Here is a 26,549-nt window from a genome sequence, read left to right on the forward strand (position 1 = left end):
AGATTCTAAAATGTAAGAATTTTTTTAAAAAATCAAGAGAATTTTTAATTGTATTGAAACTTAAAATGTGTATGTCAAGAGGATTCTATATATTAACCCATTCAACAAATAGCTGAATTGTTAGGAGACTTCCTGATCTTTGCAGCTATCATTTCAGTGAAGTTGAGGAGTCCTCAAAAACACAATGGTTTATGTTCTAGAACTCACAACCTCATTGCTAACTATTTTTTAAAGCATTATGACCACAAGGCTGGAGGTAAATGCATTTGATAGGGGAAAGTGTAGAAATTTGGCTAGTTTTCAAGCAAGATTCTCATAGAACTGAAATAATCAACTTGCTCCCCAAAAGAGTAAAACAAACCTATATTAGAACATAGATATTACAATACAGAGAAGGCAAAGGACAGTTACTCTTCCTAAGCAAATGAAAGGGAAAGACATTAGCAAGCCAGTCTTACTGTCGCCTTTTCAAAGAGCTGGACTTCCGTTCTTCCATCTCATCAATGGGTGACGAGGAGGAGAGAAGTGAGTTGTCTGAAGGATTGAATGATGGGCTGCTGCTATCACCCTGGTCAACCATCAGTGAACTTGGACGATCTTCCAGAGCCTAAGAGCAAGTAGATAAACAATCTTTACTCCCTCTAAACTGCACACTTTATAAGGTTAGTAGGGTTTGGACAACATCTCCAGCACAATCCATTTACCTGTGATTAAAATACACGCTATCATTGTATTTACTTTAAGAACATGTTGGCCATTTCTAACCTGTAATCTTGAACAAGGCACTAGAACATTTTAAATCTTCACTATGATTCCAAGAGGTGGGTCTCAGAACTCTCCCCTCCCTGGCCAGTCTGGTTCTGGAGAATCAGACTACTGTGGGATGTGTCACAACGTGTGCAAATACTTGTAGGGATTGGAGGCTTTCCCATGCCTCTCCTTGCTGCACCCAGAAGACCTTTCAAGGCCCTTGGTGTCCAGTCTAATTGTGCCTAACTCCGAGGTTCCAGGCAGAGGCCTGAGCTCCACTACAGAGATCCCTTCAAGAGAGATACCAGTGATCAAAGCTGAAGCCTGGACAAATGGAACACATTATTTTCACATAATGCATAACTACCTTATGGGACTGACTACCAGAAGAAGTGGTGATGGTCACTAGCTCAGACGGCTTTTTAAAAAAAAGATGACACAATTCATGGAGGATAGTTCTGCTGCTGTTAGCCGAGATAAGGCAATATATCTCTGAGAACCAAATACTGGGGACAACTCACAGGGGAGGGCTCTTGTCCTCATATGGTATTTTAAGCTTCCTAGAGGCATCTGGTGGACCCCAGGTGGAAAAACAGTGCTGGATTAGGCAGATTTTTGGTGTGATCCAGCATAGCTCTTATGTTCCTTTAGATATATGCCTGGATAGGATGCCGTGTAAGCTACTCTGAATTTCTAAAGGAAGCAAACTAACAAAATCAGGCTCACCATTTTGCTCTTCACAAGCTCCTCTATTGCACTGACAAGTTCTGCTGCACTGGGAGTTTCTGAGCTGGTAGGACGTACCAACAACCGAGAAGAAGTCTGCACAATGGGGTAAAAAGGGGGAGATATCCATAATATCAACTTGAGGCTATTCACACAATGTAAGTATTTGTTCATGAGGTCTCTTACAAATGAATGAAACACCTCTCCTTCCGCTTGTATTAAAAAAAAACTCCTTCGTTTAACACAAGCACAATATGAAGTTTTAAATAACCTCTGCTATTGAGAAATGTTAAGCTGCCTGCGTCTGTTTCACCCATTTATAATACTTGGTTGGAATTCTGTAATGCTCCATAAGCAACTGGATGACTGAAAAATATTACTGGACAATCTTCACCTTGTTCTTGCTATAGACTAAAGCTATCAAAGTTATGCCACAAGGCCCATGCCTGATTCCCTGCATTATCTAAGGATCTTTCCCCCACCCCTCCCAATTCCACAATATTATGAAGCAACAGGGAAAAGAACCACAAGAAAAGTAAACTGTAGAGGAGACTAATACTACTAAACCAACAGCCAATTGATAATTCTAAAAGGGAGCAGGGTCATTTTGCTCACCATTCCTTGTGCCATCCATTTCCCCAAAGGTAAGTGCAGAGTCTAGAAGATCTCTGGCCTCAAAAGCTACAAGGTGCCAATTTATGGCTGCAACTGAGGATAAAAGGTGTTGACAGCAAAGGATTCTGGGAGGGGGTGGTGGCCATTGAATTTGGCTTTCAGTAATTAGTAAACATGCAAGCCCATTTGCAGATTACATGTATCATTAAAAAACTGGAAGCTAAACAAGGCACAATAATATGAACTTCACTTCATATTACAAGGACAGCACAGATGTACATCATGCAACACAGGCTATGTTGTTCTTCACCACTGGACGGACATTTTAAACCAACAGGTATGATGCTTCAGAACATGGAGCTCTGTTCAACCTTATCTATGGGAGCAGAAGATTGGCCCCCACAATTTAAATAATCATCATAATATGCAAATTTTAGTGTGCTGTAATTGGCTTCAACAAGATGGGGACATAGGGAATGGGGGAAGCGCAAGAACACAGAAGACATTTTAAATGGAGAGGTAGGGAAACTGAGCCAAAGCAGAGACGGAACATAAATCAACATAATGCTAAAGAAAGAGGGGCAGTTGTTTTTTCAAAACAAGAAAAGAAAACAAAAACAAAAACACACAATTAGTTACACAATAATATAGCAACTATCTTAGCAATTTTTATCAAAAACAAGCAGAAAACTCAGAAGCTACAGTTTAAACATAACTCATGAAGTATGCAAGGGTGCATTTAAACAGAAGAACTGCAGAGGGTGCAAGTATGTTCCAATGACAAAAATGATTATTCTTTAGTGACACACAAATTAACACAGCCTGATAGAGCTAATGGCTGGACATGGATGCTAACTGAGAAAGTCTATGGGGAATGGAAAATTTAGACAGAAATCAAGGTCCCTCTCCTCCCTTGCCAACATTGTAGTTAGATAAAAGTCGTGCCATTTGCAAAAGCTTGGACATAAAGCAGACCACAACCATTTCATAAAGACCGACTTTCAATATGTACCAGGGAAAAAAAACTTTAAAAAGCAATTAATAGCTTTGCTGTGCAGCACCAAAGGATTAAGGAAGAATCATTCCCATAGGTATACCAATGCAGCATCACAAAATGGAAAACATCTTTTTAATTGCTACAGAGGACACAATCCTACAATACAGGCCACTCTTTTGTACATCTGCTTTGCAGCCCATGAAGTGGGTGCCCCACAGCCTGAGACTTGAGACTGCCCCTTCCTGCCCAGATGAAACTTACAAACCAGTCAAAATCTAAAAAAGAATGCCCTAAGGTGTGGTTTTTAATTTTTTACACCTTCATGGAATCTTTTCCACATCAGTTTTGCTGTCAAGGAATGCTAACAAGCTGCAAAAGATTCTGGGGGCACACAGCGCACACAGGCAGTTCACAGCCCTTGCCAATGACCCATGAGGACAGAGATTCCTCTTTCTCAGAACATAACAGGAAGATCAGTACTGGCTGACAAGCTTTTCCCATGGAAGCTCATCTGTCAAGAATTTACTACACTGGTTTGTAAACTTGCTTTCAGTTCTCTCCCACACCTCCATGTCTGATGAGGTTGGGAGTCGGATTTTGGCTCATGCACTTCTTCCCTAATCCCCTTACTGCATGTAGAACATAACTCCTAAACCAGAAGATCCTACTTTAAAGAAAAAAAAAAGTTCTCCCCTAGCACTGGATTTTAAAACTACTGAACAAGACGCATGATGAAAGGTGCAGAAAAGGTGAAGGAGACACATGACTTGTTCTTGAGCTCCTGGTGCATAGAGATGGAGGACAGAAGGAACATCTCTCCAAAGGTTGATGAAGTAATTTCAGGTACTTCACAGTATGAAAGTAATTATCTCAGCCAAAAACAGCATGACCTCAAACTGTGAAAATCCTGTGTGTGTGTGCATGCGTGTGTGTGTGTATGTGTATACTGGGTCTTATATGAGAGTATAATATGGAACATTACCCAATGCACTGAAGAGAACAGGGAAGCTCTTGCCCAGGTAGCGCTCCTTCTGTGCCCTAGAGCTCCTGCAACAACATCTGGTTCTGGGCCAAAATGTTTAATTTGCAAAAGAAGCCAACTAAACTAAGGATGGGAAGAATTCTAAGCATGGGGTATTTTTGTTCATCTCTAGGAACCTTTTACTGCAGGTTCTACCATCATTTTGTACACTGTGGGAGTCCATTTCACTGAGTACACAGGAAATCCCCTTTGCTATCCAGGATGTGGTTACCTTAACAATGATTAAGGTTCCCAGGAGAGAACCACAAGAGTGCTGAAGAAAAAAACCAAAACTGTCAAAAACATCTGCTTTACCCAGAAATGGTGGCAAGCTGCCAAGAAAGCGTATTAGCCATGAGATCACATTTAAATTTTACAAAAGCAATTGAACCCTCGAAGCAGAAAACATTAGAAGCACGGTCTGTTTGTTAAGTGTCACTTTCTTTCATTTGCAAAATAAATTTTTGGTGCAGGGCAAAAGACTGAAATTTTGAAACTAAATAAATGCCACACTTTCAAACAATTAGAAGTGAATTATTCTAACATGCATTTTTGTTGTTTACATCATCATTAAATTATGCTGAGGTAGATGTTTCCCAAAATTCAAATTATGGGTCCTAAAGCAGCAGATCCTTGGGTGAACTGCAGCATGTGAATAACGAAACTGCTTCACCTCAAGGGAGACACTTTGCACAGGCAAAGCCTTCTAATTTGAGATGAACAATGGAGAACTGACAGCCAAACAATAGAAAAAGATGGAAATAACTTCAGCATGCCAACAAGGATGTATGACAGATGCAGGAACAAGAGCAGATACACATAATGATGTTCTTCAGGTCCAGGAAGGCACACCTGACCATCTCTCCCCTGACATTAAGAAGATTAGTGAAGATTTAATAAAGCTTTTAGGATATTGGACTGAAGTTGAACATCTGCTCTGTGTTGTTAGGGTTCTATGGGTTTGGCTTGATGTTTTATTTATTTTTAATTGGTGTTTAATTTATGGTGTGCTCTGTTATATTGTTATATCTGTTTATAATAAAGCTGCTCTGAGAAGCCATTGGGCTAGGAACACAGGATATAAACTATAAACACAGACACTAGTGAGACATGAAGTCCTTCTGAAGATACAAGCATTATTATGTCAGTGTATGTGCATAGCCAGAGTGCAACATGTGGCACAGGGTGCAAGATTCAGCTCCCCTGAATTTTAGCTTTCCGAAGAGAGCAAGGTTCTGGCACTGATGGCTGTGAAGAGGTGCTTGAAAGTACATCTGTAATGAAGGCTGAAACCTCAGAAACCAAAGAGGTGGCTAAATAATATTTGGGAGCAGGACTTCACTGCCTTGTATAGCTGCTCACCTTCCCCATGACGAGTAAAACTAGAATAAATTATGTGTAATAGCAAAATACGCAATTATGCGAAGTAAGAGATTATCCAAATCTGCTCAGTTGCATGATTTATGCAGAATCCATCTTTTCTCAGTGCAGAACTTAAACTGCCCTGGCACATAATTTTATCATCCCCACCAGCAGAGTTCACAGGGTGGGGTGTGTGGGGGGGTATGGCCCGGCAACTCCATTTCTAAAATATTTGTGTGCATGTCTCTGCAGTGGGCTGATACAGCACCATAACTCGGTCGGCTTTGACTACCTGGTATTAATTCTGTCACAGGAAGTCTTACGGGAATCACACCCATCTGCCACGGGAGGTCTCTCCCTACATTTATTTACCTTGTCATCCTGTGAGTCTGGCTGGAGCAGACTATGCTGTTGGATTGCCATTGGAGGGGGAAGTGGCACAGCGTCAGGTCCTTCTTCACCTTCTTCCTCTCCACAGCTCTGCATGCCCGAGGAGGATGACTTGGAGAGGGTGCCACTGCTCAAGCCCTCGTTCCGCCCTCTCTGCAAATGTAATGATAACCATACTTAGCACTTACAGAGTGCTCTGCAGTGTTCCAAGTGCTTCACACACCCTATCTCCATAGTTATTACCACAGCCTTATAAAGTAGGCCAGTAAGTCCCAACACTTAGCTCAGTCTCTTAGCCACTATGCAAACTAGCTGCATCTCCCTCGGTAATAATATATTTAGTTCAAGCCTTAAAAGTCTCAGACCTGAGAACACTCTATACACCCCTCCATTATTCTAGTATTATTCAGGAAAGTTCTGCTCATTTTATCCTTCTGGTGAACAAAGCAAGACTTCTGAAAAATCGAAGCAGCACAACTTAATGGTCAAACCAGCAAAGGCAGCCAGATTGATGAAAAATGAACATTTAACCTGGAATCATGAGTTCCATGACTGGGTTTGGATGACACAATGACCCACAATGGGTTAAATAAGCCACAGTGGTTTACTTAACCCATCATTGGTTATCATGTTGTCTGCTGAGCATTTTTAAATCCATGATGGCTTGTTTTGCTGAAATAAGCCACTCTGATAATTCACGGTCTGCAGTAAAAGTTATTTCACCTACCATGGGTTATTGCGTTGTCTGGCAGTCCACTGTGGGTAAAAGGCATCTGCCAGTAAGCTGCTTGACAAGAGCAGCAGAAACCCCTGCCGCTCTTGCACAGTGGGAGGCGATCACCATTCGCCAATCATGCCCAAGCCGCTGCTCATGCCCCCTTCCCACCTGTTTGTGATCGTGTCCCATTTTTAAAAATGTCTCCAGCCCTGTTTTGCACAATAAGGGGCTTGGGTAAATAAAGAAACATCCAGAAATTGGGGGTGGGGTAGGGGTAAAGCCCCCCGCAAGGACTGTGGGGACAACACAGTCCTTGACAGGGGGTGGATTTCACCCCACCCCCAATTTTCACAAGGAGGACTTTGAAAGACTAATGTAGGTGAATGGTGCAACGAGCTCCACTGGCTTGCATTATATTTTCACAGTGCCCCTTGCAAAAATCGGCAGTGGGAGTGGGGGAATCCCACCCCCCCTGCTATGGATCCTTGGGGCAACAGGACCCATGGGGGGGGATTCCCCCCTCCCCGATTTTTGCGAGGGGCACTTTGAAAATATAAGGCAAGCCAATATGGCTTGTTTCTCCATTCTCTTACATTACATTTTCAAAGTCCTCTTGGAGAAAATGAGGGTGGGGCAAAATCCAATCCCCTGCCAAGGACTGTTGCCCCCATAGTCCTTGGCAGGAGGGTGGCTCCCCCCCCCCGATTTTCCCCTTTTCCCATTCTTGGAACCCCTTTTGTGCAAAAGGGGTTCCAAGAATTTAAAAAACAGGCAAAAATTGGGGGTAGAGAACTAAAACCACCCCCACCAAGGACTGTGGGGCAAGCTAGTCCTGGGGAGGGGGGTTTGCTTTCGTCCCCACCAAAACATTTTTTCCCAGCCTAGGTAAAGCTTTCCTGTCATGGCTTGCCTTTTAAAAGGCAAGCCTCAACAGGAAGCCTTTACCTGGGCTGTGGGAAAGTGGTTTTGGGTGGGAGAAGGAGTGTGTGGCGGGGTGTGTGTGAAATCTAACCCCCCCGCCAAGGACTGTGTTGCCCCCACAGGCCTTGGTGGTGTGTGTGACCCTCCCCCCCCCCACCGATTTCTGGATTTTTCTTTATTTATCCAAGCCCCATTTTGTGCAAAATGGGGCTGGGAAAATTTTATAAAGGGGTACTCCAAGGGGGATTTAGTGGCAGACAAGTTGGGTCTGCCACCAGGTCTGCTGGGATGCAGGCTGGAGGACTGGGGGGAGGGAGGGGCAGGGTGGGGAATAAGCTGCCCACAGTAAGTTATTTGCCTGATTGTGTGATGGGCACAGTGGCTTATAAGCTACTGTGAGTAGCTTATCAACCACCATGGCTTAAAGTAACGTCCAAATGCGGCCATTATAAAGTGCTGGATCTAGACTACGTTCATTATACTTACTTCCCACTAAAATCTATTGGATTTAAATAATTACTAACCTGCCACCTAATTTCAGTGGGACCTAAATTCAACTAAGGTAGACCGGATCCAACACCACATTTTGAAGTTCATGCCATTACAATTTTCTAAAGTTGGTTTTAATGTCCTTAAAAGATAGAGACTAAAAACAGGATATTTAAACAACTGTATGTTTAAAACTAGGAGTACTTCACTATGGCTCTGTTCAGACAATGACTTAAACTATGGTTTATGTAATTGGCAATGAGCCGTGGTGAGCCTTGGGCTTGCACGCTTCTTCTCCTCCTTCCTTTTTTTTTTTGCACATGGAGAACGGAAGCTTCAGCTTTTGCTTGAGTACAAGTCACAATTCTGTGTTATGCCAGAATATGGAGATCTTGGGAACTCTGGTTTGTTCTAACACAAGTTAGTCAACAAGCCAGGATCCAAAACCAGTTTGATCCTGGATTGTATAAACTAATTTTGGTTAGAACAAACCACAGTTCCCCAGGTTCAGACATCCTGGTTTCATATCCTGGTTTTTAGGAAGCCCTTAAACCACAGCTTCCCATTTCAGAGATCATGGGATAAACTATGGTGGGTTGGACTGAGATCATCGAGCCAGGCCAATATGGCCAAATCTGCGTAGTGAAATTACACTGTAGACATGTCTATCACATCTCTTCAATACAGCAAGACCAGGCTGAAGCTTCTGAGTTAACAAAAACAAATGCCTAAAGCACATGTAGTAAACCTTAACCATGGATCCTTTCTTCTTGTTACTTCCTCTGTGTTAGCTGAAGTTAGTTAGTGGTTATTTTTAACAACTCTCTGGTTCAGTTCTGCAGGATTCCAGTGCAACATACTATTGATTATGCCAACAATGATAAAGCATAGATGTTCCTAAATAATTAAGTGGTCCCATATCATCCTCTCACTTTGCAGTGGAACAAAGTGAAGAGATGAAGCAACACATTTTGGGGAATAAAAACAGATGTCGTTGTTTATGGAAATGTGCAGTGAAAACCCCACAAACAAATTGCTTGCTAAGTGCTTTGGCAGCAATTGAAGATAAGGAACTCTTTCTCCTTGGTCATAAAATACTGACTCACGCAGTGATGCCTCCCTGAGTTTGGCCAATGTTTCTAAGAAAAAAAAGACCATGATGCTACATGGAAAGGCCTTCCCCTTAGAAGAACAAGGAGATCTTACACTCCTATCGCAATTTTATGTGCCTATCCAGTATCCAGATTTAAAACCAGGAGGACAGTCAACATCTGTATAAAACCAGACTATTATATGGACACATACCTCTTCAATGGTTTCATCTTGTGGTGTTGCAGCACTGTCGTCAGAGTCCTTCTGAGAGCCAGTATCAGCGCTTTTACGGACTTCTCGGCTCTTCTTATGTTTGTGGGCCAGTTTCTTCACATGGCCATCTGCCTTTCCGCTGCTAAGTCGCCTCACTGGGCTAGTAAGCCATTTCCTCAGGGTGTTGCCTGGGCGCTTTGGGCCTGGGGAGCTCTGTGCACCGATCATATGGGGCTGGAGAGATGTCACTGATGCAGGAGGGCTGGCGTCATTGCTGGAAACTGAAAGAGAATCTGAAAAGGAGAATGGAGGAGCACTGTAAGAACCAGAAAAAGAAAAACATTTCTTTTGGGGGAGAGGGAAGAGTTCTGTCAGCAACCATGGTTTAAGCTATCGTCTGAACCATAGCATGGTCAATAGGAATTGCAGTCCAACACATCTGGAAGGCACCAGATTGGGGAAAGCTGCTTCAGAGTCACTACCCATGATTACCCTGTCACTAATTCATATGCCCCCTTCATGGATCACTGCCTTGTTGTGGCGAAGGGGCTTGCGTAACTCAGTGAAGCCATAAGCTATGCCGTGCAGGGCCACCCAAGACGGACAGGTCATGGCAGAGAGTTCTGACAAAATGTGGTTCACTGGAGAAGGAAATGGCAACCCACTCCAGTATTCTTGCCAAGAAAACCCCATGGAACATATCACAAGGCTAAAAGAGATGACGCCGGAAGATGAGCCCCTCAGGTCGGAAGGTGTCCAATATGCTACTGGGGAAGAGCAGAGGGTATTTCCAAGTAGCGCCAGAAAGAGTGAAGCGGCTGGGCCAAAGCCGAAAGGACACTCAGCTGTGGATGTGTCTGGTGGTGAAAAGAAAATCCGATGCTGTAAAGAACAATATTGTTTAGGAACCTGGAATGTCAGATCAATGAATCAAGGTAAGCTGGAGGTGGTCAAACAGGAGATGGCAAGATTGAACATCGACATCTTGGGAATCAGCGAACTCAAATGGACAGGCATGGGCGAATTTAATTCAGGTGACCATCATATCTACTATTGTGGGCAAGAATCCCTTAGAAGAAATGGAGTAGCACTCATAGTCAACAAAAGGGTGGGAAAAGCAGTACTGGGGTACAATCTTAAAAATGATAGAATGATCTCAGTACGAATCCAAGGCAAACCATTCAACATCACAGTAATTCAAGTCTATGCCCCAACCACTGAGGCCGAAGAAGCTGAGGTTGATCGGTTCTATGAAGACCTACAACACCTTCTAGAACTAACACCAAAAAAAGATGTCCTCTTCATTATAGGGGATTGGAATGCTAAAGTAGGAAGTCAAGAAATCACCGGGATAACAGGCAGGCATGGCCTTGGTGTACAAAATGAAGCAGGACAAAAGCTAATAGAGTTTTGCCAAGAGAACATGCTGATCATAGCAAACACTCTTTTCCAACAGCACAAGAGGCGACTCTACACATGGACGTCACCAGATGGTCAATATCGAAATCAGATTGATTATGTCCTTTGCAGCCAAAGATGGAGAAGCTCCATACAGTCAGGAAAAACAAGACCTGGAGCTGACTGTGGCTCAGATCATGAGCTGCTTCTTGCAAAATTTCGGCTTAAATTGAAAAACGTCGGGAAAACCACTAAACCGTTGAGGTATGACCTAAATCATATCCCTGATGAATATACAGTGGAGGTGAGGAATAGATTTCAGGGATTAGACCTGATAGACAGAGTGCCTGAGGAACTATGGACGGAGGTCCGTAACATTGTTCAGGAGGCAGCAACGAAATCCATCCCAAAGAAAAAGAAATGCAAGAAAGCCAAGTGGCTGTCTGATGAGGCTTTACAAGTAGCTGAGGAAAGAAGGGAAGCGAAAAGCAAGGGAGAAAGGGGAAGATATACCCAACTGAATGCAGAGTTCCAGAGAATAGCAAGGAGAGACAAGAAGGCCTTCTTAAATGAACAATGCAAAGAAATCGAGGAAAACAACAGAATGGGAAAGACTAGAGATCTCTTCAAGAAAATCGGAGATCTCAAGGGAATGTTTTGTGCAAAGACGGGCATGATCAAGGACAAAGAAGGCAGGGACCTAACAGAAGCAGATGAGATTAAGAAGAGGTGGCAAGAATACACAGAAGAACTATACAGGAAAGATCTGAATGTCCCTGATAGCCATAATAGTGCGGTCACTGAACTTGAGCCGGGCATCCTAGAGAGTGAAGTCAAGTGGGCCTTCGGAAGCATTAGTAACAACAAAGCTAGCGGAGATGACAGTATTCCAGCCGAGCTATTTAAAATCCTAAAAGATGATGCTGTTAAAGTGCTGCATTCAATATGCCAACAAATCTGGAACACTCAACAGTGGCCACAAGACTGGAAAAGGTCAGTTTACATTCCAATTCCAAAGAAGGGCAATGCCAAAGAGTGTTCAAACTACCGCACAATTGCGCTCATTTCACATGCCAGCAAGGTGATGCTCAAAATCCTACAAGCTAGGCTTCAGCAGTATGCGAACCGAGAACTACCGGAAGTACAAGCTGGGTTTAGAAGAGGCAGAGGAACTAGAGATCAAATCGCCAACATTCGCTGCATCATGGAGAAAGCAAGAGAATTCCAGAAAAATGTCTATTTCTGCTTCATTGACTACGCTAAAGCCTTTGATTGTGTGGATGACAACAAACTGTGGCAAATTCTTAAAGTGATGGGAGTACCAGACCACCTTACCTGTCTCCTGAGAAACCTGTACGAGGGTCAAGAAGCAACAGTAAGAACCAGAGATGGAACAACCGAGTGGTTCAAAATTGGGAAAGGAGTACGACAAGGCTGCATATTGTCACCCTGCTTATTTAACTTATATGCAGAGTACATCATGAGAAATGCCGGGTTGGATGAATCAGAGGTCGGAATTAAGATTGCTGGGAGAATTATCAACAACCTCCGATATGCAGACGATACCACCCTAATGGCAGAAAGCGAAGAGGATCTAAAGAGCCTCTTGTTGAGGGTGAAAGAGGAGAGTGCAAAAGCTGGTTTGAAACTCAACATTAAAAAAACGAAGATCATGGCATCTGGCCCCATCACTTCCTGGCATATAGAAGGGGAAGAAATGGAAGCAGTGACAGATTTTACTTTCTTGGGCTCCAAGATCACCGCAGACGGTGACTGTAGCCATGAAATTAAAAGACGCTTGCTCCTTGGGAGGAAAGCTATGGCCAACCTAGACAGCATAGTAAGAAGCAGAGATATCACCTTGCCGACAAAGGTCCGTCTAATCAAAGCTATGGTTTTCCCAGTAGTAATGTATGGCTGTGAGAGCTGGACTATAAGGAAGGCTGAGCGCCGAAGAATTGATGCTTTCGAACTGTGGTGCTGGAGAAGACTCTTACGAGTCCCCTGGACTACAAGGAGGTCCAATCAGTCCATCCTAAAGGAAATCAACCCTGACTGCTCATTGGAAGGACAGATAATGAAGCTGAAGCTCCAATATTTTGGCCACCTAATGCGAAGAGAAAACTCCCTGGAAAAGACCCTGATGCTGGGAAAGACTGAAGGCAAAAGGAGAAGGGGACGGCAGAGGATGAGATGGCTAGATAGCATCACGGATGCAATGAATATGAACTTGAGCACGCTCCGGGAGAGAGCGTAGGACAGGAAGGCCTGGCGTGCTATGGTCCATGGGGTCACGAAGAGTCGGACACGACTGAACGACTGAACAACAACAACAATTCATATGCACCACTGTGATGTATTTGCCACTTCTGTTGTGCTGAGGATTCCTTGGCTGTAGTACTAGCCAGCAGCCACTTGGGTCACAAAGGCTGTTCCCATGCCAGCAGTGCTGACTCTCCGGCAGATGTGGTGTTGGAATTTGCATGCCATCTATCCAACCTATATGGCCGGTGATATTGTGGCACGAACCCCATCCATGCACAATCAGCAACCATGCTGCAACAGTGCATATAGACTGGCACTAGCAGAGCCTGATTAATGAAGTCATTTTTTTTTATAATGCAGGCTGTGTGTATTGCAGAAACACATGGTCTAATTCTTTGGCAAGTAATAGTGGCTTCTGCACACCAATTCTCACAACACATACCAATTCACCTGAGTTCCAAGGGGTGTTTCTACATGATGGATAGAGTTCCCTCAGGGTATTCCAGATATTACGCCAGTACTTTTCCAGCTGCACTGGCTGCCAGTCCATTTCCGGGCCCGATTCAAAGTGCTGGTGTTAACATTCAAAGCCCTTAACGGCTTGGGGCCAGGTTACCTGAAGGATCGCCTCCTCCCATATGTGCCTGCCCGGACCTTAAGATCATCATCAGCGGCCCTTCTCCGTGAGCCCCTGCCGAAGGAAGTGAGGCGGGTGGCTACTAGGAGGAGGGCTTTTTCTGCTGTGGCACCACAGTTCTGGAATGAGCTCCCTAGTGAGGTTCGCCTGGCGCCTACATTGTATTCCTTTCGGCACCAGGTGAAGACCTTTTTATTTTCCCAGGCATTTTAGCTTTCTAAATTTTTATCTTTGCTGTTTTAAATCTGTATTTTAAACTCCTGCACTGCTGCTAGATTTTATTGTGGTTGTATTGTTATATTGTGGTTTTAATGTTCTATATATTTTAAATTGTTTTATTGTGTGTTTGGTTTTAATTTCTGTGAACCGCCCAGAGAGCTTCGGCTATTGGGGGGTATAGAAATGAAATGAAATGAATGAATGAATAAATAAATAAATATGGTAAAAAAAAAATCAGGGCTGTTGAACATGGAATTGGTGCTCATGCACAACCAACCCATGTGTGTGTCAGTGGTGCATCAGCCACAATGTGATATACAAATAACTCCTAGCATCTGAATTACAAAATACATGGGCAAGATATTGCATTATTTTAGGCCTAGTTCTCAATGAGGTTGTTAATTTATGTCTGGGTTGCACCACTTTAAACTGCAGGTGGGGGCTCAGATGACTGAATGCTCCTTCATGAAGAAAACCCCCCCACACACAACCCCAAGAGTTCCCTAGACACAGAACTACCATGTGAGGAAGAGGTTCTACCTTAATCTCCCACACTGATCACTTCCACATGGGGCACATAATCCGGGCAATGTGTACTCCATGGTCAACCATTACAATTCTGCACTGGAGTGATCTGAGTTCTGCTGCCTGTACAACTTTGGCAAATTGAGCATAACTGCATAACTTCTTTTAATTTACATAATTCATTCTAATTTTAAAAGTCTTTTGAATAATTTATTCTGGTTTTTACTAGACCTAGGGAAGGCCAAGAAGCTATACACGGCACTGAAATGCCCTGCCACAACTCAATCTCGGTCAGCCATCCTTTTGGCTTCTGAGATTGTAACAGGCATTGCAGTCTCTCACACTTCCAACCATTATCGCCATATTCAAAAGAGCCAGAAACTTGGTGGTGGTGGTGGTGGTGGTGGGGTATTAAAAAAAGCTCAGTTTCTCACAGGCTGGGTTTGCCCAATCATGGGGGGTAAATGAAGCCATTGTGGCTTCTCCCCCCACCCTTGCATGTTCCACATGCATGCCCGTTGTTTATACAATTACCCACGCTGCAGTGCAGGTTGGCATGTCATCCGAACCCAGTGCGTGGCATGGCAAGTGTGGCTTTGTACCCACCCTACAACGCCTACTGCATGTCATGGGCTGTAGGGCAAGTACAAAGCCATCCCCACAGTGTGGCGCACCAGGCTCGGACCACATGCCAACCCATGCTGCAGCGCAGATAATTATGTAAATAACAGATGCATGCGCAGCACACGCAGGGGCAGGGAAGAAGCCACGATGGCTTATTTTACCCCCATGATCGTGCGAACCCGGCCATAAAGTTGAATCATGTGCCCAATATCACATTCTATACATTTTTAGTGGTCCTGAAGAATTTTAGTACAGAGCCCTGGCCACAATGACCTCAAGCAGTACAGTCTGACAGAATTCTCTTTTTGGAGTGGGGAAGGATGAGAGGGAAGGATGAGAAGTGTTGTGTTGTATTATGAAATTATATCCCCGTTATTACATAAAACTTGATAAGCAAACTGATTACAAGCTAATTGCTGCTCTGCATTTGTTTTAAAGTCTAGTGAATTTGGGGGAAGAGGTCCACTGATTATTTTCCCATCTCCCATTAACAAGACAATAAGCATCTTGTTAAGTCTTTGAATGTAATTCATATCTATCTAAGCTGGGCCAAGGATATTGTCCAAGTTCATAAAACTATTCATAAATACAGACACCAGATGAGCCTTTGGGATTCTCCCTCCCCTTTTATCAAATTACTCAAGGGTGCACTTTTGTTTAGACTACCCATAAACCCTCCAAGGGATAATTTACTACTCTCTTCTCAAGCTTGAAGTACAGCTCCATATGTGCCTCTGCTAATGTAGGTTGAAGTTCATAGCAAGTCCATACAAATAATAAAAAAAAAAAATACGGAAGGGAAATCAGAATGGTTAAGCTATAATAAAAATGGACAATGAAATCAAACTTTTCCAGCCAAGCAAGTGGCACTGCTCACTAAATACAAAACTAAAAAATCAGACCATGGTCATCTGTAATTAAGGTTTGTTTGTTTTTTAAATAAATAAAACCAGTCATGCCCTACTATTTGATGAATTAAAGAGATCTGCCTCCGATTTCCTTGTTGAACTCCAGACAGCTTAATATTTAAGATAAGACAAAGGCTACCAAAACCTTTCCAATGTCTTCCCATGGAATTCTAGGAGCAAATGAAACAGATTTACTGAATTTTCCACAACTAACCGCTGCTCAGCCAAACACATCACCAGCAAGTTCCTTTGCCATTAACTGAGGGGAAAAAATGTGCTTCACATAGGTTAGGGTTGGTATTCACACTACTACTGCACAATTATGTACTACTGCGGATTCACTTAGCACCAATAGCGGGGGAAGCAATTTACTCTTCAGAGACAAAATACATGCTATCCATGTCTCTTTATACAATACACATCTTCTCTCCCCCTCTCCTCCATTTGGTATGCACAGAACTCTTGTTATAAAAGCATGTCACTGAACACAAAAGACATCTACCTATCAGGAGGCATCCTTACTGTTACCTTGTCATGCCCTGTTATACGAGTCATGTATACAACTAGCTCCCTCTAGGAAAAAAAGTAAAAGTAAAAATGAACATCCGCTTATTATTAACATTGTGGAGATTTCCATCCACTTTAATATGCTTGTGGAGTTATATAGAGCTTCCAGGCATTTTTACTTCCAAAGCCATTTAACCTCTTAGAGACATTTTCTACATCACATTAAAGTGCACCCATAAAATGCTTTTCATATAATACTGTAATGCATTAATGTGACAAACACGTTTACAAACACATATTATATACTTGTCAGGGAACGGGGATTGGTCACAGGCCAGCCATCTAGTGAATGTACTTCTCTGGTAAGGGTTTCTGCTATGAAAAAAAACAGACCTTACTTTTAGTTTGGCACATGGATGTTGCATTACTCACATTAAAACAAACAAACGAAGATTAATCTAAGTCTCTGCTTGCCTCTATTCAGATAACCCTAAAGCAGGCCTCTCCAACCTGATGCCTTCCAGATGTGTTGGACCTCAAACTCCCATCATGCACAGCCAGTGCGGCTCATGGCCATGTCTGCTGTGGATGATAGGAGTTGTAGTCCAACACATTTGAAGGGCCCTGGATTGGGGAAGGTAGCCCTAAACAGTATAATACAGCAATCAAGGTATTAGTATCATTACATTATGAATGTAGAATTGCACTTTTTTGTCCTTGTGTCAAGGTAGTGAATTCACATTCCTGAGACACTTGTGGGTGGTTTTTAAAAGAAGTTAAAACAGGATGCAGTCTCATGTGGCTTTCTTAGATGAACAGAGGTTGTTCTGTTTCTGGTCCTTGCCACTGAGACTACAGAAAAATCAAATATCTGTATCTAAGATTATTCAGTCACATCGTACAATAGGTCATTCTGTTTGAAGAAATCAGTAGTAATATCTACTCTGCCATATATGAAAGGGGAAAGGATATTTTATTATGAATCATTATGAGGAAGTACCTTCATGTTTACTATTGATATACAAGGATAACTTGTTCCCTTTTAACAGCAATGGTCATGCACGTTGAGAACACACGTTAAAGGAAGACAAGGATTTGTGTCATTTGCCTTCCTGCCCCTTTGCTCTTTCACTAGTGTGGTGTATTGGAGAAAAAGTTGGACATAGACCAAGAGGGCCTGGATCCAATTAGTTCCAATCCCCTTTTCAGCTATGAGGCTTACTGGGGGGATGGGGCTATGCAAGTCACTGTATCTAAGTAATCTAACAGGGTTGAGCTGGGCAGTTAAAATGGTGCTCTGATCTCCTTAGAGGAAGGGTTGGATACAAATGCAAGAAGCTAACCAGCCAGCTTAAGAGACAATTAACTTCTACAGCCAAGTTACAAAAGCTCTGCATATTCCTTGCTATGTTTTAGTATGATTTATGACTCAGAGGGAAATCATGTAACCACACTATGTACACAGTTGTAAGACACTCTCTACTGGCCATAGTTTTGGCTGTTTAGAGATGCTACAATTCAAGAAAGTAAAGTCCTGCTTGTTTGGCATAGGATTGCACTACTGCAGCTCAAGGTCACTGGTAAATCTGGGTAGCTCCTGTTCACCCATAGTATGTTCACACATACTAAGTACCCTTACTACAGCTTATGCAAAAAAAAGTATTTGCACTTTTGCTCTTATATATTTAAGTTATTTTAGTAATTCCAGGGTATTCATAAGACTTGTTGAACTGTGGCTCCCATGGTTTTGTTGTCTATTTGGGCTGACCATTGGGGACATGACATGGCAGAACAGTCATATGAAACCTGACTGCCGCTGGGCACAAGCCGAGCAAGACCAAGATATACAACACAGTTTAAAACCATTCCTACAACAAAAAGTGAGGAAGTTATCCGTCCTCTCCTGCCAATACTGTTCTGGCAAGAGCACCAGGCTTTGCTTCATGCTTTGGCAAAAATGTTTGAGAAACACTTTCTACCTCATATTAACAGTGATCTTGGTAAACAAAGTGTGAACATGTGCATTAATGGGTGGGTGGACGGAGCCCTGGTGAATGTTCCAGATGTAAGGAAGTTTTTATTTTTGAAGGCATAGTTACCCTATCATATGAACACACACACATGTGCAATGGGGTTAAATGCATCTAATCTCGTTCCAGGTCCATGCTACCTGAAAGTAACCTGCTTTGTACCAACTCTAAAAAAAAGTGTATTACTCAAGGTATATTTAACCTCTGCATGCATGCAGCACGGAATTCCATTTGCTACCGGAGAAAGGGAACGAGCATAACTTCCCATTCACCAAATGGTCCTGTGGCAAACCGGTTTTGTGGGATCGGTTCCAGCTTCTTCCTCCTGATGACGTGGACAAGGTGCTTTCATCTGTACGGCCGACCACCTGCTGACTTGATCCTTGCCCATCTTGGCTCATTACGGGCTGCAGAGAGAGACTGGGTGAGGGGATCAGGGCGGTGGTGAATGCCTCCCTTGAGGAGGGAGTGATGCCATCAGCCCTCAAGGAGGCAGTGATAAGACTGCTCTTAAAGAAGCCCTCCTTGGATCCTCAAGTTCTGAACAACTTTCGCCCAGTCTCAAATCTGCCATTTTGGGGCAAGGTGATTGAGCGGGTGGTGGCGGTGCAGTTGAAGGCACACTTGGAAGAAACTGATTATCTAGACCCATTTCAGTCGGGCTTCAGGCTTGGGCATAGGACAGAAACGGCCTTGGTCGCCTTGGTAGATGATATGAGGAGGGCTCTGGATAGGGGTGAATGCTCCTTCTTTGTTCTCCTCGACCTCTCAGCGGCTTTCGATACCGTTGACCACGGTATCCTCCTGGACCGCCTGGAGGGGTTGGGCATTGGAGACACCGTATTGCGGTGGTTCCTGTCCTTCCTCTCCGGCAGGTACCAGAGGGTAGCACTGGGAGAGGAGGTTTTGGACCCGTGGCCACTTACTTGTGGGGTGCCACAGGGTTCCATCCTCTCCCCGATGCTATTTAACATCTATGTGAAGCCGCTGGGGGCTATCATCAGGAGGTTTGGGGTGCAGTGTCATCAATATGCGGATGACATGCAGCTCTACCTCTCATTCAAATCTTCACCAAGGTTGGCCGTAGAATACCTGTCCAAATGTCTGGAGATGGTGAGTGGCTGGATGGGGAGGAATAAGCTGAAGCTGAACCCTGACAAGACCGAGGTACTTTTGGTGGGAGACAAGAGGAGGCTAGGGGATGTTGACCTGGTGTTGAATGGGGTACGGCTACCCTTGAAAGACCAGGTCCGCAGCCTGGGAGTCATTCTGGACTCCCAGCTGTCCACGGAGGCTCAGGTGTCAGCTGTGAGCTGGACAGCGCTGTATCAACTCCATCTGATACGGCGGCTGCGCCCCTTCCTTCCCGACCATCTGCTCCCATCAGTAGTACATGCCCTGGTCTCCTCTTGTTTAGACTACTGTAATGCGCTCTACGTGGGGTTACCCTTGAAGACGGTTCGGAAACTGCAGCTGGTACAGAACGCGGCGGCTCGCCTGATTAAAGGCAGCTGCCGGCGAGATCACATCACTCCAGTGCTGAAGGAGTTGCACTGGTTACCAGTTGTTTTCCGGGCCAAATTCAAGGTGTTGGTTTTGACCTTTAAAACCCTATATGGTTCCAGCCCAGCCTATCTTAAGGAGCGCCTCCAGCAGCACCAGACAGGCCGCTTAACAAGATCAGCCTTGGATGGCCTTCTCTCTGTCCTATCAGCCAGGACAGCTAGACTGGTGGGGACGAGGGAGAGGGCCTTTTCTGTGGTGGCCCCCACTCTGTGGAACTCCCTCCCTAGGGAACTCCATCATGCCCCCTCTTTAATGAGCTTCCGTCGTGCATTAAAAACGTGGTTGTTCAGGCAGGCATTTGGGGTGGGTTAGGGTATTTTACAAAATGTTTTTATTGTAGAATTTTATTGTTTTAAACTGTTTTATTGTATGTTGTACATCACCCAGAGTGGCTGGGTGACCAGCCAGATGGGCGATTAATAAATTTAATAATAAAAAAATAAAAATAAATGGACTGAATGCACCATGCTGGCAAAATGATGGGTTAACATGCAAAACGAAGAGCAGTTTAACAAGTGTCATAGAAATTTTTTTTTCTGCATTTTACAACACTGTGGAGAATCTCCTGTACAATTTCCACCACACATTTCACTTCAGTTCCAAAAAACCACATGGATACCATGATATATCTACATTATCTGTCTAATTATTTAGGGTGGTTAAAACAAAAAAGGATTGTGAAGAGCTCTAAAAGGATCTCTCCAAACTGGGAGAATGGGCATCTAAATGGCAAATGCAGTTCAATGCAAGGGAGTGTAAAGTGACGTACATTGGGGCAAAAAGTCCTAACTTCAAATATAACTTGATGAGATCTGAGTTAGCAGTGACTGACCAAGAAAGAGATCTTGGGGTTGTGGGGGACAGCTCAATGAAAATGTCAACCCAGCGTGTGGCTGCTGTAAAAAGGGCAAACTCCATGTTGGGCATACTTAGAAAAGGAATTGAGAATAAAACTGCCAACATCATACGGCCCTTATACAAATCTATGGTATGACCACAGTTGGAATACTGTGTACAGTTCCGGTCACCACACCTAAAAAAAGATATTGTAGAGATGGAAAAAGTGCAGAGAAGGGCAACTAAAATGATCAAGGAGCTGGAGCACCTGCCCTATAAGAGAATGTTACAACAGCTGGGATTGTTTAGAATGGAAAAAAGGAGGCTAAGGGGAGACATGATAGAAGTGTACAAAATTATGTATGGGGTGGAGAATGTAGACAGGGAGACATTTTTCTCTCTCTCTCAAAATACTAGAACATGAAGTTGATTGGTGGGAGATTCAGGACCGATAAAAGGAAGGACTTCTTTGCACAGTGCATAGTTGAACTATGGAATTCACTACCACAGGATGTAGTAATGTCCACCTATTTGGATGTCTTTAAAAGGGGGTTAGACAAGTTCCTGGAGGAAAAGGCTATCAGTGGCTACGAGCTGCGATGGCTATGTGATACTTCCAGTACCAGAGCCAGTGAGGCTATGTACACCAGTTGCTGGGGAACATGGGTGGGAGGGTACTGTTGCACTCATGTCCTGCTTGTGGGTTCCTGGTCAATGGCTGGTGGGCGACTGTGTGAACAGAATGCTGGACTAGATGGACCCTTGGTCTGATCCAGTGTGGCTCTTCTTATGTTCTTACTCCATGTTCACACAGTGGGACGCTGCAATTGTCCAGGCTTCCCCAAATCTACACCAGAGCTGGGCAACATGTGGCTCTCAGGTGTTGGACTGCAACTCCCATTATCCTTCAGTACTGGCTACTCTGCATAGGGCTGATGGGAGTTGCAGTTCAACAGCATCTGGAGAGCCACAAGTTGCTCACCCCCAGTCTATAAATTTAGTGGCTAAGACGTGAACCAGGGAGTGATCCTAGATCTAATCTTCTGTCTCCTATGGACTCACCAGTGACCTTAGGCAAGGTACGAATTCTCAGCCCCAGCATCCTACCTGTATTATGGAAAGAATATTACCAGCAAACTTTACGCAACCATAACAAAGGTTACGGAGAACATATAGGAAGCATTTTGAACATTCTAAAGTGGTATAAAAATGCTAAGTGTTAGTATATTGCCTCTATGTGCAACAAACCAAGCAATGGCTGTTTATTACATATGAAGGTCTACACACAGATTTCCTATATAGAAGTGAAGCTGATGCAAGAACACTGAAGACCCTCATAGTCTAAATGTATACAACGCTTGGACACAGAGTGTTGGACAGAACCCAACCTGAAGCCATTTCCTTTTTTGTTGACATGGGAAACGGGCCATTTTCCAACTCATATGAAACAGCTTTTTCCCCAGGTCAAAATAATAATAAATTAATTAAAGGTTTAATTTGGAACTCCAGAAGTGTTCTCTCCCAATGCAGCATGTTCTTCCCTTCTCATGGTGACTGACAACCTTGGAACAAAATTGAGTCAGTGTGGTATAGTGGACAGTGTGTTAGCTGAAGTAGGGTGATACAAGTTCACATTCCTATTTCATGCTCCCTGGGGGATCTTGGCCAGTCACCCTCTCTTGGCCTAACTTACCATACAAGTGAGAACGAGAGAGAGAATGAGAGAGAGAGAGAGAGAGAGAGAGAGAGAGAGAGATTGATTACATACATGTATACCATACATAAAAGTACAATGCTCTGAGCTCCTTGAAAGTGGGATTAAAAACTCTAACAAAATAAATACAATTACTTTAAAGGCAATTCCAAGCAGCACACCTCCATTTAAACAACACAGTTCTGGCTGGGGCTTGGGGTAAGCCACTACCAAAGCTTACCCCATCCCTCCATCATAGACAAGGATCTCTGCTGTTGCAAAACTTACCTAGATTTGTATCCTGCATAGTCCAAAGATTCAAGGCAGGTTATTTAAAACACACACAACCCTCTTGAAGCATGCAATTAGTATACCTTAGACTAGCCATGAACCACAGCAATTTGCAAACCACATATTAAACGAAGTATAGGTGAACAAGGTGTATAACCTGAAGAGCAAAACGTGCAATCCACAGAATAAAAAATCAAGTAAAACAAGCAAAAGACTGCTTGAAAGGTACAACAATGTCTAATACATCAATGGCTATTAGCCAAGGTGGCTAAATTGATTCTCTGTGTTCTGATGCACTATACCTCTGATTACCAGATGCTGAGGTCAAACAGGAGATAGTCATCACCTTCATGCCCTGCTTATGTGCTCCTCAGGGGCACTGTCAGACTCAGTAATATGTTGTACTAAATGGATCTTTGGTTTGATCCCCCAGAAAGGCAAATCATATGTTCTAAAGTTCCCTTTTCTAAATGACCGTTAATGATGACCTAATGTCACCCTCAAGGCAGAGATAAAAGTAAACCATTCCACCATGCTCCAGTTTCTAAAAGCCAGATGCTACATATATACTACTATGGAGGCACTGGGTTGTGTGGCCCCTGGAGGCATAATTTATGTCCAACTGATGAAGTTATCAGACATAATGCACTGCATGCATTTACTAGGGGCAACAAGTCCCCACAAATGTCAATCACCAGAGCTGGAGTGCCAGCTGCAGCTGGTAAACAAGAAGGGAAAGTACAACAGCAAAGAAAGGCCATTTCACACAACCCTGGTTTACCATTGCGAGTAAACTGGACAGGGAGCCACAGCCAGTTCTGTTTAGAGATGTGAAGTTCCCAGAAATTTTGAAGCCATGAAAAAACACACACACCCAAACAAACCAAGATTGTTTTTACATGTGAAAAAATGAAAATTTGGGGAAATATTCAAAAATATGCAATACTTATTTAGTGTTCTTTACAGATCTAAAATTGCTTTGTTACTTTAGGAACGTAAAATGTATTACGTATAACTTAGTTTGCTCATAAAATTATCATTACAATTTTAAAAATAAACTCAGTAAATTTGTAATGATTGTCTGAATAAATTAAACTTTTAAATTTAATATATCAAACATTATAATTTTATGAGCAAACCAAGTTGTACATAATACATTTTAGCTTCCTATTTTATGTCTGACCAGAGGGAACTTCAGCAAGTAGTCCCTGAAACATCTGAATCATTCTAGAAGCCAGAAGAAGCAGGAAGAGCTGAAGGCAGAGAAAGACTGGTGTACGACATTTGTTCCTGTTTGTGAGGAATTGGTTGGGGTCAAGTTAAGGGAAATTTGATTTAAAGGAAAAGCTACTGAGAGCTTATTTAGCTGGGGAAGGCTCTCTTACCTATTAGGACTGTTAACGAAACATTTTTTAATTTAAGCACCTTTAAGCAATCTAAGGCTATTACTTAAAGAGTGACATTTTATTCCCTTTTGTTAATAATTCCCCTTAATAATAACCATCTTATTTTTTGTTCATTTTGAAAGGTTGTCTCTAGTGATGGTGTCAATCCCATCCCTACGCCATAGGAACCAGGCTACAGATGGCTTAATTTTGGTGGCAGTGGTCAGGTTTTATAGCTGAGGCAGCATTCCCTAATAGTGAGGCCTGTTTGGGAACTTTATCAAAAACTGGCAAGAGTTCCATAACTCAAGCCTTAAAGTCATTGGGTTGTTGTTGTTTTGTTGTTTTTTAAAGAAACAGCTGGGATAACCCACACATTTTCCCATCACATGTGGTGGCAATGGCAGGATAAACTACAGTGTTTCTCTCACATGAGGATTTTAGGACTATGTTCAGGACTACATACAAGGCTACTTTCATTGACTGCATCTAACCAGAATAAATCCAGAAACACAAGACTGTCTAGAGCAAAACCCAAACTATCAAGAATGCACATTTTCTTGACATACTATGATATTGTGCCTCTAGTTACATCCTGGGAGATTGAGCATGACTTGGAGGATACCTGTATGTCTTATCAAAATGGATGAAAGACTACTTGGAGCTCAAAGCTAGTGAATGAAACATTTACATTAAAAGACCCCAAAAAAGTTTGGGAGAGGGGTAACAGTTGTTTTTTAAAAAGTTTTTAAAAGTTTGTTTTCCAGGCCTTCACATCTCTAATATGGTTTCCTCAGCTAATGTAGCCGATACATGTCTGTAGCATTTTAGGTGAACACTTAAAAACACCTTAATTCTGCATCTAGAAAAATATGATGTGTGTGAACAGGTCCAACAGCTAAAGATCTAGAGAAGGCTGACTACATGCAATCTGCATTTATTGTCTCTTTCCTGCTCTCGACATTATTGAAGCCAGGCAAGAGCATAGTACACTAGGCTAGAGAAAGAGAAAGGGCACACTACATGTATTAACATGCTGCCACATTCCTTGCACCCTCTGGATGCACTTTTATTCGCTCTTAACCTCAGTAGGGTAGCTCCACCCTAAGAGGAAATGGGACTCAATATCCCCCCCCCCCGCCCCCTGGAGGCTTGCCAAACTACAGACAAAAAGAAAAGAAAATACTGGTCACATCGCTAGTACCCAAGAACTCATTACTGAAGCAGGCATCACTTTATACGGTGCAGTTAATATATCTAACTTTATTCTTGCTCCAGATTGAAACTGGAACTTTGAGATTTATATGATTTAAGGGTTTTCTTCTAGTAAAATATATCTATACTGTGGGGCCTGTTCAGTACAAGTGTGCAAAGAGTTCCATGTTTTAACATACATTTTTGTGACATGCCTGGTTTTCTGCAAGCTAAGGTCATGACGAGTTCTGATCAAAAGCAATGTTTTAGGGGTTGAGAAGGAGAGGGAATCCCCCACAGCTTTTTTTTTTCACTGAACCACTTCCTAGCTTTTTTTTTTTTGCTGTGAATCTGACAGAATTTTCCAAAGTATCAATCAACCAAATGAAGCTGCTATTTCTGGGGGGTGAGGTACAGGTTTGCAGAAAGGATGTCAGTGCTGTTCATCCCCTGCCCCTCCTTGAGGATAAACACAAGTCAAAAAGGGTATCATCAGTTTTCTTCAACTCCAGTTATCTGTTCTGTATTTTAAGGCTCTTTCACACATTATGTTTTGTTAAAGTTCTCTCAGGCATATGAAGTGTGAATGCAAGAAATATGTGTATCATACAGGTACTTTTGACAGATCCAAAATTAGTTGCAACCTCTCATCAAGTGTACACTGTGGAAAATCTGGTCTTGCTTCTATGTGCGAAATGCCCCTTAGAGAGGAGTGGGGAACTGTTCTGGCCCTGGGTGCCAGACTGTCTCCTGGGACACCCACTGGGGACTGGATGGTGTCAGGGGGTAGTCCCCTCCCCCAAAGCCCTGTCCTTGATGTCATCCAAGTCTTTGTCAGCTAATGAAGAAAACCCTGCTTTTATCTCCACTGACTGGAGATAAGAGCAGGGTTTCCCTGGATAGTGCTAGCTTGCCTTAGGGAAAGCAAAATCACAGTTACACAGGCTTGGATTATATGGCAAACAGCTCTGGCTGCGAAACCACGTCTTGCCACATTCTTAAGCCAAGAATACTGCAGCAAACATATGTTTCATGATGGGCAAAGAGGCTAAAGCAACATGCTGGGGCATGCTACTGTGCCGTGCAAGAGGCTAAAGTGTGCCTTGAGAAATTAAGCTACTATATTGGATGCATCCACCCCTTTATCCCCCTCAGAGCATTGAGCCAACCTCTTTA

At 43.1% G+C, this 26,549-nt stretch overlaps 1 protein-coding gene across 3 annotated transcripts in view; it reads right to left on the reverse strand.

The window, feature by feature from the left end:
- Positions 1–26,549, reverse strand: part of TRIO (trio Rho guanine nucleotide exchange factor) — a 339,772-nt gene that overhangs the window by 42,818 nt on the left and 270,405 nt on the right. For all 3 annotated transcript variants that reach the window (XM_084850577.1, XM_084850576.1, XM_084850575.1), the window contains exons 35-38: positions 9,295–9,587; positions 5,844–6,014; positions 1,477–1,572; positions 459–607 (exon numbers count right to left, since the gene is read on the reverse strand). In XM_084850577.1, coding sequence (XP_084706703.1) covers positions 459–607; positions 1,477–1,572; positions 5,844–6,014; positions 9,295–9,587 — 709 coding nt within the window. The remainder of the gene's footprint in view (positions 1–458; positions 608–1,476; positions 1,573–5,843; positions 6,015–9,294; positions 9,588–26,549) is intronic.

This window comes from Heloderma suspectum, chromosome 4 (genome assembly GCF_057233095.1).
Source record: "Heloderma suspectum isolate Gila_16-S chromosome 4, 16-S_ref, whole genome shotgun sequence".
Lineage (NCBI taxonomy): Eukaryota > Metazoa > Chordata > Lepidosauria > Squamata > Helodermatidae > Heloderma > Heloderma suspectum.